General features: G+C 40.1%; 1 protein-coding gene across 3 annotated transcripts in view; it reads left to right on the forward strand.

Moving 5' to 3' along the window:
* SNTB1 (syntrophin beta 1) overlaps window positions 1–17,579 on the forward strand; it is a 242,269-nt gene that overhangs the window by 130,969 nt on the left and 93,721 nt on the right. For all 3 annotated transcript variants that reach the window (XM_036830513.1, XM_036830512.1, XM_036830514.1), the window contains one exon: window positions 9,035–9,242. In XM_036830513.1, coding sequence (XP_036686408.1) covers window positions 9,035–9,242 — 208 coding nt within the window. The remainder of the gene's footprint in view (window positions 1–9,034; window positions 9,243–17,579) is intronic.

Consider the following 17,579-nt stretch of genomic DNA (forward strand, 5'->3'; position numbering starts at 1 on the left):
GAAGTTGTCTAGATTTTTTTTTTTACACCAAGGAGGAAGTGGAAGGCCCTCAGTCTGTTTACTGCGTGTAGACCTACTGTGAGCTAGCATGCTTCTGGGTGCTTTATCTATGCCTCTCATTTTAGAAGGCTTCCCTTTTTTTTCGGGTTATAGAATTGAATGTGAGTAGGAGTAAGATTATTTTGCCAAGGCGAAGATTTTTTAATACCAACATGTGTTGGAATGGAAGCAGGATTGCCACAGCTTTAAGTGGTCTGCATCTTACAAGTTCCTTTAAGCATTCACATATACACAGGGTGCTGGCGATATTCTATTTCTTGTTCTGGTAGTGGTTAAATGGGTGTTTGCTTTGTAATAAAACACTGAGCTATACAAAATAAAACCACGATAAAATACCGTGTTTTAACTGAACAGAGGATAGCAGCTGATTTTTCCAAGTTTCTCTATAATAATTTCATTTTCAATTTCTTAAATTTCAAAACATTATTCGTTTACAAGGAGATGTGCATGTATATAAATGTAAGTAACAGGTAGCAAGTAAATAACATAAACATAAATAGTAATAGAAACCCAGGAAAAATTAACTTTAAATATTTTATGAAGACCATCTTGAAGGCAGGAAGAAAAAGTAGTTAAGGACTCTTCTCTTTGAAAGTGACAGACATTCAACTCAAACTACTTAAATGAAAAAGGGAAACCAGGAAGTTCAAGGGGGTGACTCCAGCTACAGGCGTGGGTGGATGTAGTGATTCACATGATGTCATGAAAAATCTGTCTTGGCTTTAAGCATCCATATATTTTAAACATTAGTGCAGTCCCAGTTCAACTATGCACAGGAAGATAGTTCCATGGTTTATTAGTTTTCTAGGACTGCCGTAACAAAATGAGCACAAACTGAAAGCTTAAAACAAAAGAATTTTATATATTCTCTCTCAGTTTTGGAGGCCAGAAGTGTGAAATCAAGGAACTGGCAGGGTTGGTTCCTTCCCGAGGCTGTGAGGGAGAAACCATTCCAGGCCATCCTTGGCATTCCTTGGCCTTGCGATGCTTCATTCCAACCTCTGCTTGCATCATCACTAGGCCTTCTTCTCTGTGTCTCTGTGTGTCTTTTCTGTCTCTTATACTGACACTCTCATAGGATTTAGGACCCATCCTAATCCAGTGGGTAGATTAATAAAATAAGCTTCTCATTATCATCCTTACTTTCATTACTTCTGCAAAGATTCTATTTTCAAATCAGTCACATTTGAGTTTCTGGATAGGCATGAATTGGGGGAGATGCTATTCAACCATCTATACATGGTGAGCTTCTTGGGGGCAGGGACCATGCATTCTACTTGTCTCTGCAGCACCCAACACACGTGTGAGTGTCTGGAAGACTCACAAATACTCACAGCATACTTTTTGTGTGCATGTGTAAAGAAATCACTGCATGTTCTCAACTTCATTTTGTAACCCAAGAGATTTACTGGGATTTTCTGTTTTAATAGGCATGACTGTCTCTTTACTAATAGTGTAGCTACGAGAGAGCTGACTTGCTTATATGTGCCCATGGGTCCAGATAATATAGAAGCATTGCATCCACTAATATAGTTTCTTTTTCCAGTAAGTGAGCCAACAATACAGTCTTAAAATGCCAAAAGCTTAAATGACAACTACTAACATTAGGATTTACCAGTCACGAAGCACATTCACAGTTATTATCTCATTTGGCTCCTTAGTAATAACCCCATGAAGGTTATTATTGTCACTTTCGTTATAATCATCATTATCACTTTCATCATCATCATCATCATCCCTGTTTTATAGGAATAAAGAAACTCAAGGCTCATAGAAACTGTGACCTATTTGTGATCTGTGTATGATTCAGGACTTGTAGTTGTGTTTGAAAATTACACAACTCAAACTGGCTTCTGCAAAAGGGGAACATGGAAGAAAATACAAGGATATGCTGAGTGTCAGGTACTGCTGGATCCAGGTCTCTCATCTTTCAGCTCTGCTTTCCTCGGTATTGGCTTCATCTGCAGGCAGACCACCCCTCTTGAGGGCCAGGTGGCCATCAGCAGATCCATGATTGTAACTGTTCCCTCTGTATATATGATGAGAGAAAAACATCATCTTAACAATGACTCCTGAAGAAATCCTGGGCCTGGATCTCCTTGGCCAAATTGCATCACACCTACAACCTTTAACCCATCAAGCCCCCAAATCACATAGACTGAGAATGGAGGTAAAGCCTGTTACCAGAAAAGGGGGGCATAGAAACTGAGCAGACAGAACCACAGATGTCCATAAGGAAGCATAGTTTATAAATGACAGAGCTTGGGCTTTGGGACAATGTTGTTTTAACCAACAGGCCAGTCCTGCTCCTCCCCCTCCCCTCCCCTCCCCCTCCCCCTCCCCCCTCCTCCTCTATTCCTGTTCAAATGCAGTGAATACACAGTGGGTACACATGGAACAAAATTCAGAAAATACAGAGTTATACAGTGAAAGTTTCCCTTCTTAAGTGAGTGGGTTTGCTGATTCATTTTGGTTCTAACATTCTGCAAGGATTGATTGTGTTCTCAGTTGCTTGTTGGCATTTGTAGTCAGGCAGGCCAATAAGACAATTTTTATAATGTGGCTGTGTTTTTATGTGGCTTGCAAACATATTTTGGTACTATCTCTATTGTGAAGATATGGCTTCGATTACAGAAATTGGCTTTGGGGGACTATTGTACCTCTTCTATTATTAAATGTGTGTATGTTTATCTCTCCATATGTAAAATCTAGCATAGAATTATTTTTTTTGAAATAAAAATTTTTTTTAATTTTTAAAAAAGGAAAGTTTCCCTTCTTATCTTGTCCTGTCACTCAATTTCCCTCCTAACTGAACCTACCTGTACACCTCTCCAGGCATAGTCTCCACATTTACAAACATTTACATGGATCATTTTTACATTAATGATATGATACTGCTCTCACTGTCTGCCCTGTGCATTTTTCACTTCCATTGTAGCAGGCATTTTTTGGTTCTCTGACTCTCATGACTTCAGCCACCCAACCACAGTGCCATTTTTACACACCACTTAGTTATTTTTCCACCCCTGAGTTTTTCTTATTTTCCTTTTCTTTCTCCCCCACCCCAGCCACCTCCCCTCTTCCTACTTTATTTCCTCATCTTTATCGCTCCTTTACAAATGGATGAGGTAATTATTGGAGTTGAAAGTGCCTTTTTAAAGAATGAGTTACCTGAAATATTTGACGCTACAAAATGGTTCTTTTGGGGTAGGTTGTAAGCAAAATACTTCAGTAAGATGAAACCATTCCACATCTCTTTTCACTCCCAGAGTCACTGGTTAGCTCAGGCAGTTCAGAAAGCAAAAGGACTTCAACAGATAGTTGTAGCTCTAGTTATGGCTAAAACTCAACATAAACCTCATCAAGTCCTTTTAGGTGGAATAAATTAGGTAGATGGGATAAGGGATAATGTAGAATCAGGTTTGCCCCAAATCTTCCAGTATCTCTCAAGAAACTCATGCATCTCTCCCCAAAGTTATTTTTTTCCATCCCAAGATGTTAGAAATAGCCCTTGTATAACTTTTTAGTTTCTCCTGGGGCTTGCATTTTTCAAGTCCAAGTACTCTGAAAAAGAGTCTCAGGGCCCACCCTGGAGGACTCTCCTTGCCTCATGGGACCACTACCATCTTCTGGTACGCAAATTTGGGAAGACTCTTCATCGTAAACCAGAATACAAACCAGAATTGATCAAGATTAGCTTGGCACTGTGATATCCCATGCATACGTTATCTCATTTTTGTCTTTTCAATGATCTTGAGAGGCAAGATTGAGCCATCTTACGGATAAGAAAATTGAAGCTTAGGGAGGTTAAGGAACTTGGCTCACAGCCAACAAGTTTTAAAGTCAGCCTGAACCCCAAAATCTATATGCTTAACAACTACCTCCTGACACATGTGGTTTTCAATTGTTTTCTTTAAAAATGGGCTACTGAAAAAACTACTGCACAGCCAGCCCAGGAATAGGATTTCTTTCTCTCCTTATACTCCAAGACATGCATTGCACCTGGTACATTTACATTTTGGCAAAATAAGATTAAATGACAAATTAAGCCAAAGTGTGTGTGTTTGAGATTTGTGCTAGGTAGTGTGATAAGTAACCATATATATACATAGTCACTCCATGACCTTGACCAGAATCTTGAGTTGCCTCTCGGAAGTTCTGGGGACTTTCGTGCTACCAGCTACTTATTGTTTGCTTTAGCGTGTAGAGTACATTGGTATTAAAAGGAAAGGTTGGTACTCTTCTTCCTCCTTCCCCTTTGGGTTTAGGGAGAAGTGAATGTGAATCACTGAATTCTTTCATTTATTCATTGCACAAATAATTGACATCATTTCTGTGCCAGATGAGCCAACAATTCTTCACCCACTATCATTTTTTGGTGATTTCGTGCTGCTCCCATATGCTGTTAGTGAAAGGCTCTTTCTCATCCCCCTGTTGACACTGACCCCTGTCTTGAGTCACATTCTGTCTCTTTATAGAATCTATAAAGCTGACAGAGCTGCAGCTTTGTCAGAAAGAATGGTCTTCTTCCTCTTCACTCAAATCTGTAAGCCCTTCCTAGGCTGTTGATTCACAACCCCAAACACTTGCCCTTTACATTCAGGACAGACTCTCCAGAACCTTACTTCATCCAAGGCCGCTCTGTGGTGGTTTTAAGATATGTCCCCAAATTCTTTAATTCTCTTCCCTTTAAGAAGTGAAGCCTAACTCTTCCTTGTGAGTGTGCATTGGACTTAGTGCCTTACTTCCAACACAAAGAATGAATCAGACATATATACACTAATATGTATAAAATAGATAACTAATAAGAACCTGCTGTATAAAAATAAATAAATAAAATAAAATTCAAATCAAAAATTAAAAAAAAGAATGAATGAATCAGAACTGATGGTATATGACTTTGGAGACCAGGTGATAAAAGGAATAGTAGTTTCTTCTTGCTCTCTGGGGGAAACCAGCTACCATGTCATGAAGACACTCAAGCAACTTTTGTGAGATAACAGAAGTGTGGAGTTTTTTTTTTTAAGTTTTTTTTTTTTTTGATGTGGACTGTTTTTTAAAAGCTTTTATTGAATTTGTTATAGTATTGCTTCTGTTTTATGTTTTGGTTTTTTGGCCCCGAGGCATGTGGGATCTTAGCTCCCAGACCGGGGATGAAACCCACACCCCCTGCATTGGAAGGCAAAGTCTTAACCACTGGACTGCCAGGGAAGTCCCAAAAGTTTGGAGTCTTAAGCCACTTAATTCTGGGGGAATTTGTTACTCAGCAGTGGATTACTAATACACTTTCCAAGAGCCCTCTGTTGTGTTGCCCTTCTGGTGACAATCCCCTACGGGCATAGCTCTTTGGGGGGTGGTTTGAGCTTGAGCTCAGAAAGGCCTGCCATGATCCTTAATCTATATAATTTGTGGAACATGTAAAGCATTTACCCAGGCCTCAACCTCTAGAAATTCTTAATAGGTCTGGGATGGGGTCCAAACATCTGTATTTAATGAAATGACTAAAAAAAAAAAAAAAAAAAAAAAACTACTCAGGGGTTCCTGAAGAATACTTTTGATGGAGAACTTCTGCTGCTTTCTTTTTTTGACTATAAAAAGCCACAAGCCTCTCTATTCTGTGTCCTCTCTGTTCCTTCTTTGAGAGTGATGGGGCGGGGTGAGGTCAATTCACTTTTCAGCATGTTCACCTCAGCTACTGGGGACCCTGGCAAACAACCAAGCTCAATGCTTTTTTCTTATGAACCCTTCTCAAACTTAAATTGCGTCAGATTTACCTGGAGGGGGATCTCCCAGAACTCCTAATTCAGTGGGTCCAGGTACGAGTTGAGAATTTATATTTGTAATAAGTTCCCAGATGATTCTGCTGCTGCTGGTCTGTGGTCACGCTTTGAGAACCACCGCTAAAAAGGCATAGGACCTGGTATTTAAACTTTGCCTCAAAAACAGTCCAAAATCCTCCCTGTAGTGCAGGCAACAGCAACAGCAAATGAAAACAGACAAACAAAACCTCACCCATTTTGCCTGAAACAAATCATCCATGGTGACAGAAATTCTGCTAGTGGTTATTTGAGGGGAAAATAACTGGAAAGGGAGTGTGAGGTGACTTCTGGGATGCTTGTAATATTCTGTTTCTTCATCTGAGTGGTGGTTACAGGAATGTGCTCCCTTTGTGAAAACACATTTACAATCTGTGCACTTTTCTATCTATATGCTGTGCTTTAAAAGCTTACTTAAAAATTAATAGTAATGGTAAACGCTGTCAAAATCTGGGGAAAGTGGGCCTCCTCTTCACTAGCCTGGGCCTCTGTTTACAGACCAGCTTTCCTCTGGTTATGCTGGCAACCCAACAAAGAAATTATTCTTTCTTTCTTTTTTGCTGGCATCATTTTTGTATGCGTGTGTGTGTGTATGTGTGATACCTGGCTAGTGGCTGCTTCCCAAACTGTCATTAAGAAAAAAAAATCCAGGTCTTCAAAGGAAAATATTCCAAGAGAAATATTTGCATGTTTTAAATTCTTAGAATGATGGATATTGATAGGATAATTTGAAAAGCAAGTTGAGCTCTCAGTAATGTTTTTGGAGAATCCTAGTTTGTGTTTGGCTACTCAACTTTACTGAGGAGTAAGAACTTTGGGAGGGAAGGAAAACTCACCCTAGATTGACCACCCATTTCTTTGAAAAGTGCCTAAGAGGCATGAGAGTATTTTCTTCTGGGTAAGAACACATGTCACCTAAAAAATTCCCTGTTGCATCACATAAAACCTTTGAAGTCTTAGTGAGAAGACTTGTTTTGCAAATTTCTTACTGAAAAACACCCGCTAATTATTGCTAAAACTCCCCTAGAGATATTCTACTTTTTAAATCATTCTTTTTCTATCATTTAAGTTTATGGGTAGAAAAGGTTTACTCACTCTAAAATGTTGGTTTCAAATGTAAATGAGGCCAGGTTACATTGGGACTTCTAATTTTCTGGTGATCTGCAAAATTGTTATTTTAAATTGAGGAGCTAAGTAGGACACTATTGGGCATATTTGTTGGTGATGATGCCTTGAGACAGCTGTAGAAGACAATGGATGCTCCCTTATTGGATGCCATCCAGCCTAAAGGAGAGGCATTGTAATTCAGTATTTAAATTCATGGTCTTTTGAGCCTCAGCATCATGGGTTGAATCCCAGTATCACCAGCTTTGTGGCCTTGAGTCAGTTCTTTCTCTGTCCCTCCAAACTTTAGTTGTTTTTTTTTTTTTTTATCCTGTTAAATGAGGTAAATAATATCAGTCATAGGGATATTACAAAAATTATAAAAAATAATATAAAAGGGTTTAAATTTTTGCCTGACGCATAGTAAATACTCAATTTTGTTAGCATAATTATTGAGGGATGAAGGGAAATTGATACATGGATCATTTCATTTAGTTTTGAATTTCCCAATCCCTGTATCTTTCTAATGCAAACATGAGTGAAGAAATGTTATTTATTTGCATGTATACATACATGAATGAATAAATAAAATGTATGCTTTTCTCTCTGCAATAAAAATTATCTGTCTAAAAATTATAGATGTGGAGAACAGGTTAATGGTTGCCAGGGACTTGGGATGGTGGAGGGGAGGGCAGCGCTTGTGACTGTAAGGGGTGACTGGGGGAAGAGCTTTGTGGTGATGGAGTGGTTCTGTACCTTGGTTGCAGTGGTGGTTACATGAATCTACACATGCTAAAGTGGCAGAGAACTATACGCTTGTGTTTTACCAACGTCAGTTTTCTGATTTTGATATCGTATTATAGTTATGTAAAATAGAAACATTGGAGTAAACTGGGTAAAGGGTATACTGAACCTCTCTGTCCTAATTTTGCAATACCATGTAAATCTGTAAGTATTTCAAAACAAAAAGTTAAAAACTAAAAGGATCTGTCTAGAATTTCTGCCTTTTACCATAATTACAGTATGTAGATCTCACTCTGAATCTCAGGTGATCCCGTTGGAGTTCTGGCATAAACTTTGGTATTTGACTTTAAATATAACACTTTGGGGAATTCCCTGGTGGTCCAGTGGTTAGGACTCCGTGCTTCTACTGCCGGGGACCCAGGTTCGATCCCTGGTCGGAGAACTAAGATCCTGCAAGCTGCATAATGCAGCCAAAAAAAATAAATAAACAACACTTTTAGTGCATCTCTCTCCCCCCTGTTACCCCTTCCTCAGCCAACTCACTCCTGCACTACATTTGTCCAAGTATTAAGTGGTAGGGAAATGAGCCACAGATAGGATTCTTAAAGAATGCAGTTTGGTCGTCTTTGATGCTAATTCACAATTAACCCTAAGCAGTAGGATTAAGCAAGTGGGTAGATATTTCAGTCTACTTCCCACCAGCAGCAACTAGGTTGTGAGTATATTGTTAAAATCCTCTGTGGATTGAGAGGTAAGGTAAATTAATATCAGCTCACAGTTTGGAAGTCTTAATATGATACTACTAAAAGCCACTCAGCTGAGTAACAGGAAAACCAGACATCTTTAATTCAGGTGATTGGATGGTTGGATAGCTAGGCCCCCAGTACCTCGACCAATGCCTGCGCACAGTCAATGTTTGTAGATGAATGAATGAGTGAGTGAATGAATGAATGAATGATGGGGGCATTAAGGTAAACCATGGGAAACAAGTTAAAAGTAAGAGTAAAGAATTAGTTCAACTTAGTGGGGAGAGGCAATATAGAGGTAAGAGGTGGGGAAAAAGGTTATTACAGAATTATATGAACTCTCATCTGTGTGAAACTTTTGAAAATTGTAAAGCACTATAGAGTTTAAAGAATCTTTTATTCAATTGAAAAATAAATTCAAAAATCTTAATTGAAAAGCTAAAAATTAAAATAAAATGTATAATAGGAAAAGAAAACAAAGAATTAGTTCACCTTTGAGGCCCAGGACTTAGGAAGCATGATCTGCCAGGGAACCTTCCAACTCTTCTCTCTTTGCTTCTCTAGGCAACTTGAAATCCACTCTCCAGATGCTAAGCACACGGTGGTCCTGAGGAGCAAGGACTCAGCCACTGCCCAGGCCTGGTTCAGTGCCATCCATTCCAACGTCAGTGACCTGCTGACCAGGGTGATCACCGAGGTCCGAGAGCAGCTGGGGAAGACGGGCATTGCTGGCAGCCGGGAGATCAGGCATCTTGGCTGGCTTGCAGAAAAGGTAAGGAAAACGTTCCCCGCCATCGTAGGCATTTTCCCCAGGCTTTCCCAGCACTTGCTGAAACCACTGAAGTCAGGTACCTCATTCCACAGGTTGATTCTCTCATTGGGATTTCTCGTCTGTCTCCAGCAGATTTTCTGTTGCATTATGCAGGGGCTGTGTCTTCAGCAACCTTGATTCCCCACAGACGGTCCAATATGTGGCAAAATGCAGGTGGTCACTAATTGTCTGTCGCATGGATGAATGAGTGAGCAAGTGACCGGACAGTTTGATTCTCGTATGTACACAGGAAGGGCAGGGGAAATAGCTCAGAATCACAGCACAGCTGTCTCCTTGGGAGGTAAGGAAGTTGAAATTGTTGCTTAAAAGAGGGTTCGTGTGGGTTTTGATGGACCTGCTTGTTAACATAGATGCATTTACAAATAATAACAATGATAATAACAGCAAGGATTTCTTAAGCAACTACTCTGTGCTGACTCTTATATATTATCTTTAAGTTGTATTCTTAAGCCAGCAGGCTCTGAATGTGTCATCATTTATGAGCACCTATTTTGTGCTAGGCATGGTGCTAGGCAGGAGTGGGGAGGGGTGTATAAAGATGAAAAAATGCTTACTGTCTTTCCCCAGGGAGGACAGCTGCTAGGAAAGGACCTAGGGTCATGGTAACACTGTCACTCTGACTTCTTTTCCCAAGTGGTGTGATACGTTGAAGATAGTAAAACTCACTGCAGCCATCTCCTAGGAGTTAACCCTCCTCTTGATTTCAAAGGATTGAGCCTTTGCCATTGTCCTTACATCTGATTGCTGTCCCTTGAACTTGACCTTGAGTGCTCAGGAACACTGGGCTTTGGTGACAGTCTGACCTCCCAGTGACTCACATTCTAATAGGCGGTAAATGGGAATAATGATTGTTGCAATAACAGCTTTCCTGCCAGTGAACCATGTCATCTGAGAAGACCCAGTCCAATGGCACTTGAAAATAATACTTGAACACAGCATTCGGCAGTTTTCCACCATTGTTCTTTGTTCGCATCAGTTCATGCGTGGGTCTCAGCCACAAAGTTCAACACAAGGTGGGCTGTTTGGTTTGGTATTGTCCCATCTCTCACAGATTTCAAAGGACTAAAGGGACAGTGCAGGTGGTGGTGGCGCCAAGATCATAATAAACAAAAACCGCAGGTAGTCTCTCATGACACCATGCGTGGGGATTCCTGCTGAAAACAACACTGCAAATCTGGATGATAGCATTTTAGAAGTTGTTCTCTAACCCTCTCCACCTTTTACCCTCTCCAAATGTATGTGTTTTTATTAGGAGAAGTCTCATTAGTCAGGGATCTTTCAGTTGCAAGTGACAGAAAGCTCAACTCAGTTTGAACATAACAGGGGACCTACCACCTCTGATAACTACAGTGTCCAAGGGTAAGCTTCAGGCATGGTGGGATCCAGGGACTCAAATAATAATAATAGACCTGCCTCTCCATCTTTTTGTACCCTGTCCACTTTGTTGGTTTATACCCTAGCAAGCCCCCTTTTCCTTGGCCTAAGAGTTCCAGGCTTGGGGGGGGGGTGTTTTGATTTGTTTTTGTAGCTGGCTATTTCAGTGAATAGAAACCTCTTTGCTCTCATAGTTGCCACAAAAGTCCTAAGATCAGCCTGATCCAAACCATGTGCCCCGTTTGTTGAAGGGAGGTGGTTCTCCAATGGAAAATTAGGCTGCTGTGCAAGGAAAAGGCTGAATGGATTCTGGGAAAGCAAAAACAACAGACATTCACTATAGAAGGAAAAGGGGAGGAGTTGATTGGGATGAAAAATGTCCTCACTTGGTTAGGGTCTGGAGTGGACGTGGAAGTGTACTGCATACTTTAGGATCCAGCAGGAGGTGGATGGCAAACTCAAAAGGGATGATTGGAAGGGATTTAACATAGCAATAATTTATAAGGTGTGGCCGAGGCAAGGGAAACCAGTAAGGGATGGAGAAGCACTCCAGAGCTCAACAGTTAGAGGTCACTACCATCCTTTAACCTGAAATGGCCAGGAACAGGAGCAGTTACCTGAAACTAGCAAGACTTGTAGCTATAGAAAAAAGCATCCACTAAGAGCTATGGTCTTTGGGAGAGAAACACAACCCCTGCCAATCCCTGCCTGCCGATCTCCTGCTGGTGTCTCCCATTGGCTGAGGCTGATTGGAAGCCAGAGGCAAGAGAGCCCACTGATGCTCTGTTAGGGTCAGACTCCCAGGGCTCTGACCAGGGCAGAAAAGGATGGAGCGTGGATCTAGAGGCAAAATGAGGCTGTCCAACACACACATCCCTCTACCTTGCAAGTAACTGAGATGGTCGCAACTCTAGAAGGTACTTTCCTCTCATCTCTTTTAACACCAACTACATTTAAAACCATTACTATCTGGATAGTTGAAAAATGATATTGTGTCATTAGCAGTGATATTGACATTTTTTCCAAAGGTTCCATTTTCTCACTTATAAATTGTCTGCTTATGCATTTTGCTTATCCCAAATTATCAGTAGACACGTTAAGCATTCCTGTGGAGCAGTCATAAAGGTGTATAAAAAGCTTTCTGCTTTTAGAATATTGTTATTCTTTTGATGTAATTTCAGATCATCATTACAGATGTTTCTTTAAATTGTATCATGCATTATATCCATAAGAGCAATCAATAATGACTTATCATGGATAATTATCAGAAGCAAGGATGTCTTTTATTGCCTTCATCTTCAGAACTTCTTAAAAGATTACCATAGATCAAGTCCAAGGGAGCAAATGCAAACTGGAATTTTTTTGAATAAATATTTAATACTGAATCCTAGTGTGTAGACATATGAATGGTTTTTAGCAAAATGTTAGAATGAATGGCAAATCCTTAATACTGTGGCTTTCTTATATTATCACAAATATCAGAGAATTCACTTGGTATTTGTAAAGATATAAAGTATGATCCTACATATATTCAGCTGTAATTTACCTTAAATTGATATCCTTTGTCTTTTCCTATACTGTCAATCTTTGATTTTTTTGGATTAATAACAGTAGCTCTAGGACAAAGTTTGTACATATTATATTCAATTTCAAGTTTTTAAAACTGGTATTTACATGAACTAAAACAATATGAAGCAACGTTTTCCTTTCTGAAATTCTGTTCAGTGCAAACCCTAAAACTTCCTCTACACTACACAGAGGGAAAACTTTATTTTTAACGTTATTCTTCATTGTGAGATGGTCCAGGGACTAGAAGAATGTCTCCCAAGAAATGATTAGGTCTTGAGTCAATGGGGAGAGTTCAGTACACTCCAAAAGAGGAGAATGAGCATGAGAAAAAAGTGGAGGTGACGGCTTACAGTTTGTAGGGAGAGCAGACCAGAGACTGGTCTAAAGGGAAGTGGGGTCATCCTGAAGGAAGGTGATAAGCAAATCTGGTACCTTGGATGGCACCCAATTATGGAAGATCTTGAAAGCTGGACAGGTGGTTTGAATTTGATTTGGTAGCAATAGGAAATCTTCATATACAAAATCAGAGAGAAGGGAACTTAGAGGTGACCTCTATGGACTGAACGTGTGCCCCCCAGAATCCGTAAGTTGAAACCCTAATCCCTAATGTAATGGAATTTGGGGGTGGAGACTTTGGGAGGTAATGAGGTTTAGATGAAGTCATGAGGATGGAGAGAGAGCTCCATGATGGGATTGGCACCCTTATAAGGGATGAAGACACCAGAGCGCTCTCTCTCTACCACGTGAAGATACAGCAAGCAGGTAGACTTCTCCAAGCCAGGAAGAGGGCCCTCACTAGAACCCCAGGCTGACACCCTGATCTTGGGCTTCCAGGCTCCAGAACCGTGAGAAATAAATGTTTGTTCTTTAAGCCACCCAGTCTGTGGTAATGTGTTACAGTAGCCTGAACTCTGGGACCTAGAAAATGGAAGGTGTTTTATTTATGGTCACACTTTAAGTCAAGATACAGGAATAATTAGTGAATGGGACAGTGCTGTGATATCATTTTCTCTTTAATTTTTAAAAGAATCCAGTGCAGCTCATTCATGGCAATCAATTTAATTCTTTCCTTGAATTCTGGCAGCCATTCCCTGAACTCTCTACAGAATCAAGGTCAACTCTGCAATTGCCTTTGAGTGGGGCTGTTTTCCTTGTCTCCTTGGTGTACTTGGTCCTGTGAATGACACCACAGTGACAGGTCCTGTACCGCTTTCCCCTGTGAGTGCCCTCACCTGTAGATGGGCCAGGTGCACCAATATAAAGTCTTTCCCGTGATCATATTAGTCTCAAGCCTTTTAACTCTTTGCAAGCCCCAGTTGCCCCAAAAGGTCCATAACTGCTCATCCCTACCCTGAACAATAAAATGCATTATGCCCCAAACAAATTTTTTCAATCATCTTTCTTCAGTTAATCTTTTTACAGTTATTATTGAGGTGTTTTCAATGGTCCAATTTCAGACAAGAGAAAAAGAAAGAGAGAATAAAATAAAGAATAATAAAGAAAAAATAAATAGAAAAAAATAAAGTTGTGACTCTCTCACTACTTAAGAAAACAATAATAAACAGGGATATGGCAGAATTGTTAAATTCTGTTTTGTGCTCAGTTTGTAGGGTATTGTCTTTGCTTTACCTTGTTATCTCAGTTTGCAAACATTTCTTGTCAGATTAAAAACACAAAAACACAACACAATTAAAAAAAAAAAAAACCCGGTTGGTAGCTCTGAGATGCAAGTTCAATTCTCAGCTTTCCTCATTTCCGCTAGTTTCCTTCAAATGGGAAGGTTTATAGAGCTGTGCCTCCCCAGGGTGTTGTTGGAAGAGATGAAGCTGGTAATTAGTATTTATTCTGTGCCTAGTCTGTCTCAGGCAATGTGCTTGAAATAATCCCTATCCTAGGAGGCAAGCTTGGTGAAGTTAAGAAACTTTTCTAAGATCACTCCTCTAGAAAGTGGCAGAGCCAGAGTTAGAACCCCTCTTTCTAACTCCACAGCCCAGAACTCTCCACTAAGCTGAACTAATAAGGGACCCAGGGAACAAGTGTCCATATGAGTGAGACCCCCCCAGAACCCCGTGCCAGAGCACCACTACATACCAAAAGCACAGTTTCAGAACTAAGAGACATATCAAAATAACTCAAATCCTTCGTTTGCCTTTATGAAAATAAAGGGTGTCTTTGTCAGTTCGGGCTATCACAAAGTACCACAGACTGGGTGGTTGATAAACAACAGATATTTATTTCTCACAGTTCTGGAGGCTGGAAGTCCAAGATCAGGGTACCAGCATGGTTGAGTTCTAGTGAAGGCCCTCTTTGTGATTTATAGACAGTCCTCTTCTGTATCCTCAAGTGGCAGAGAGAGAGAAAGGGCTAACTGTCTTCTTATAAGGACACTAATCCTATCTTGGGGGCTCCATCCTCATGACCTAATCACTTCACAAAGGCCCCACCTCCTGATACCATCACATTAGGGCTTCAAGATATAAATTTGAGGGGGACAGAAACATTCAGTCCACAGCAGAGGGAATTTACATACCACGACAGAGCAACACTTACTAAAATCTTTTCTCTCCTCTCCTACAAAGACTGAAATTATCTTTGATAGGATAGGTTAGAGGAACACTAGAATACACACACACACACACACACACACACACAAATATAATTTGTGTACACACACACACACACACACACACAGCATCGGCCTTGCTTTGCATGTTTCCAACATCTATGAATTTCAATGATCATGGTTTAATTAAATAATCCCAGTGTCTCAACAACATGGTTCAGATTTCAGTTACCATGGCGTATTAACTGTAAGTAATTTTATAAAGCACAAATTTTGCTGCGAGGTTTTTATTCCACAGATCACTGTGTACATAGCTGATGTGATCACGATTGCAACCAATCACATCACTTATTTCCCAGGCTGTCATGATTGGTCACAGAGTACCTGTTAATTCACACACAGACAGCCAGGTGAGTAGTTGTGTTTCCTCTTTGTCTCCTAAGGATAAATCTATATGACATTTACAGGAATGGAAAATAGAAAGGGGGAGTGAAGGTAAACTTATGAACATAGATGAAGAGAGTAGCTGTGAAGAAAGGATGAAGATGGCCCAGAAAAAGTGACGCCAGTGAGAAACTTAACGTTAATGGAGCTCTCAGAGATGTTTCACATCATTGCAAGTTCCAAGTATAAAAAAGTTGCTAGCTGATCCAGACTTAGAAAGGAGATGGAAAAGGAGAAATTATAATAAATTAGCCGCCTTCTGGCCCCACCCCCCAAAAAATAAAGGAGAATGATGACTTGTCAAGACATGGAAAGGATGCTCACACATCTCATACGTTATGTGATGAGAAGACAGCAAGCACTGTTCAAACTACTCTTAGTAAGTTTTCGACAAAGAAAGAAAGCACTTTAATCCCCAATCTTTCCAGTGTTTTAAATTATAGATTACTTAGTTAATATTAGTTTTACTATTTTTTCATTTCCTTATGCATTTATAACTGACAGTAAGACAATTTTAATGTTTTAATAACATTTTTGAACGTCCTTAGAACAATGCCAGTTTTTCCATCTGATTATGAGATCACTTAGTATGATTTCAGCTTGCACAGTCATTTTTATTGACCAGCACTACTGTGCAAAGGCAGCTCTCTGTCTCTGTCTCTCTCTCCATTTATCCATCTCTCTATATATCTATCCATTCATTCATCTACCTAGCTTATCAATCCCTACCTATCTATCTGTCCATCCATCCATCTCTATCTATCCTTACTCATCTCTATTTATCCTTATCTATTTCTACTGATACTTCTCTATATACTCATCCAGCTCTCTCTCTATCGCTCTTTATCTCTCTGTCTCTATCTATCTATCAACATATTTTTCTATATTATTACTTAATTCATTAGACCATCATTAATTTTCAATTCCAACAATGCCAATCTATTCACCCCCCAAAATTCCAGATGAAATATAACCGAGTAATTTGATTCTCTAGCCACGTTACCCAGCTATATTAGAAGAATCTCAAGTGTAAGTGTAAACTAGCCCTGGCCTCAGTAAAACAGGCTGCTGGTAATCAAGGTCTTGACAGTGTCATTAATAGAATGATATTTCTGGAGACTCTAAATATATCAGCTCCACCATCTGCCTAAAAATCACCTAAGTAGGAATTTCCTACCACTTCTTCCAGGAAGAAAATAGTCTCTGACCTGAGGGAACTCCCATCTGATAAATGGAAGTAGAACTACTGCCCAGGCTACCCCTGACTTGCATCATCCCTAAATCAAGACTGTTTGTTATGCTAGGAAACACAGTTAATGCAATTAAGTGCTAATAGGCCTGACATGTTGCTTTAAAAGGCAGTCATCAAGATTCCGCATGAATCACCTCTGAGACGGAGCAAGACAGGAAAACCTGGCAACAGCTTGGTTATCTTTCTGTTAGTCTTTTACTGGAAGTGTTTAAAGTGAATGTAATTCGAATTGCCCCATCTTACATTTACTCAAATAAAAATCAAAGACTTAAAATTAGGATGGAACTTGGGGTGGAAGCAGAGGCAGCTGTAATGAAAGCATGAAAATAAGCCCACTTTTATACATGACTTCACAGTGCGATTTAGTCATGAGTCATTCTCCCCGAGGTGGAAACATCAGAGCTGCCCGTGTAAGAGAGATGGGGACATGTACGTTTAGTTCCTGTAGGCTGATTCGCACAAATTCACAGCGACCTGATTCCTTCTCTTTGGAGAGGCTCATGAGACTCGAGATAGAGAGCTCCCTGTGCCTGGTTGTATGGCTAGCAGACTCTGCTAAACTTCGTTTTATCTTATTAGGCATTGCAGATTGCTCTTCCTTTATGAAATAGATAATACATTGATGAATGTCTTAGGTAGAATTCTTTGGAAGCTGAGTCTGAGATGGAGCTTCTCGAGGAGTGATTACAGAGGAAGAACTCCATTATACAATAAAGTGAGGCATGTTAAACATTTTCAGAGTTTGAGCAAAAATCACTTTGAACCGGAAGTGGTTAGGAGCTTGGGGAAAGGCTTATATAAAGTGTGGAAGCAGAGTAAAGAAATGATTGATCAGCTATAGCTTAAAGCCTCGTCGGCTGTGATTGGTTGTCCTTAGGTTTCAGTTTCGTAACCTCGAGGCATTTCAGGCTTAGATTTTGGTTTGCTCACATAGACCTCCTAAGCATTAGATCCATCTCAGTCTAATGGCCTCCTTGTTTAATTAATTTAACAACTCTTAGGAGGGGCCTGTAAGGAAGTGAGTGAAGCAGCATAAGCAGGGGAGGAAGGTAAGTGTGGACGTGGTGATGTTGCA

This window comes from Balaenoptera musculus, chromosome 17 (assembly GCF_009873245.2).
Source record: "Balaenoptera musculus isolate JJ_BM4_2016_0621 chromosome 17, mBalMus1.pri.v3, whole genome shotgun sequence".
NCBI classification, from domain to species: domain Eukaryota; kingdom Metazoa; phylum Chordata; class Mammalia; order Artiodactyla; family Balaenopteridae; genus Balaenoptera; species Balaenoptera musculus.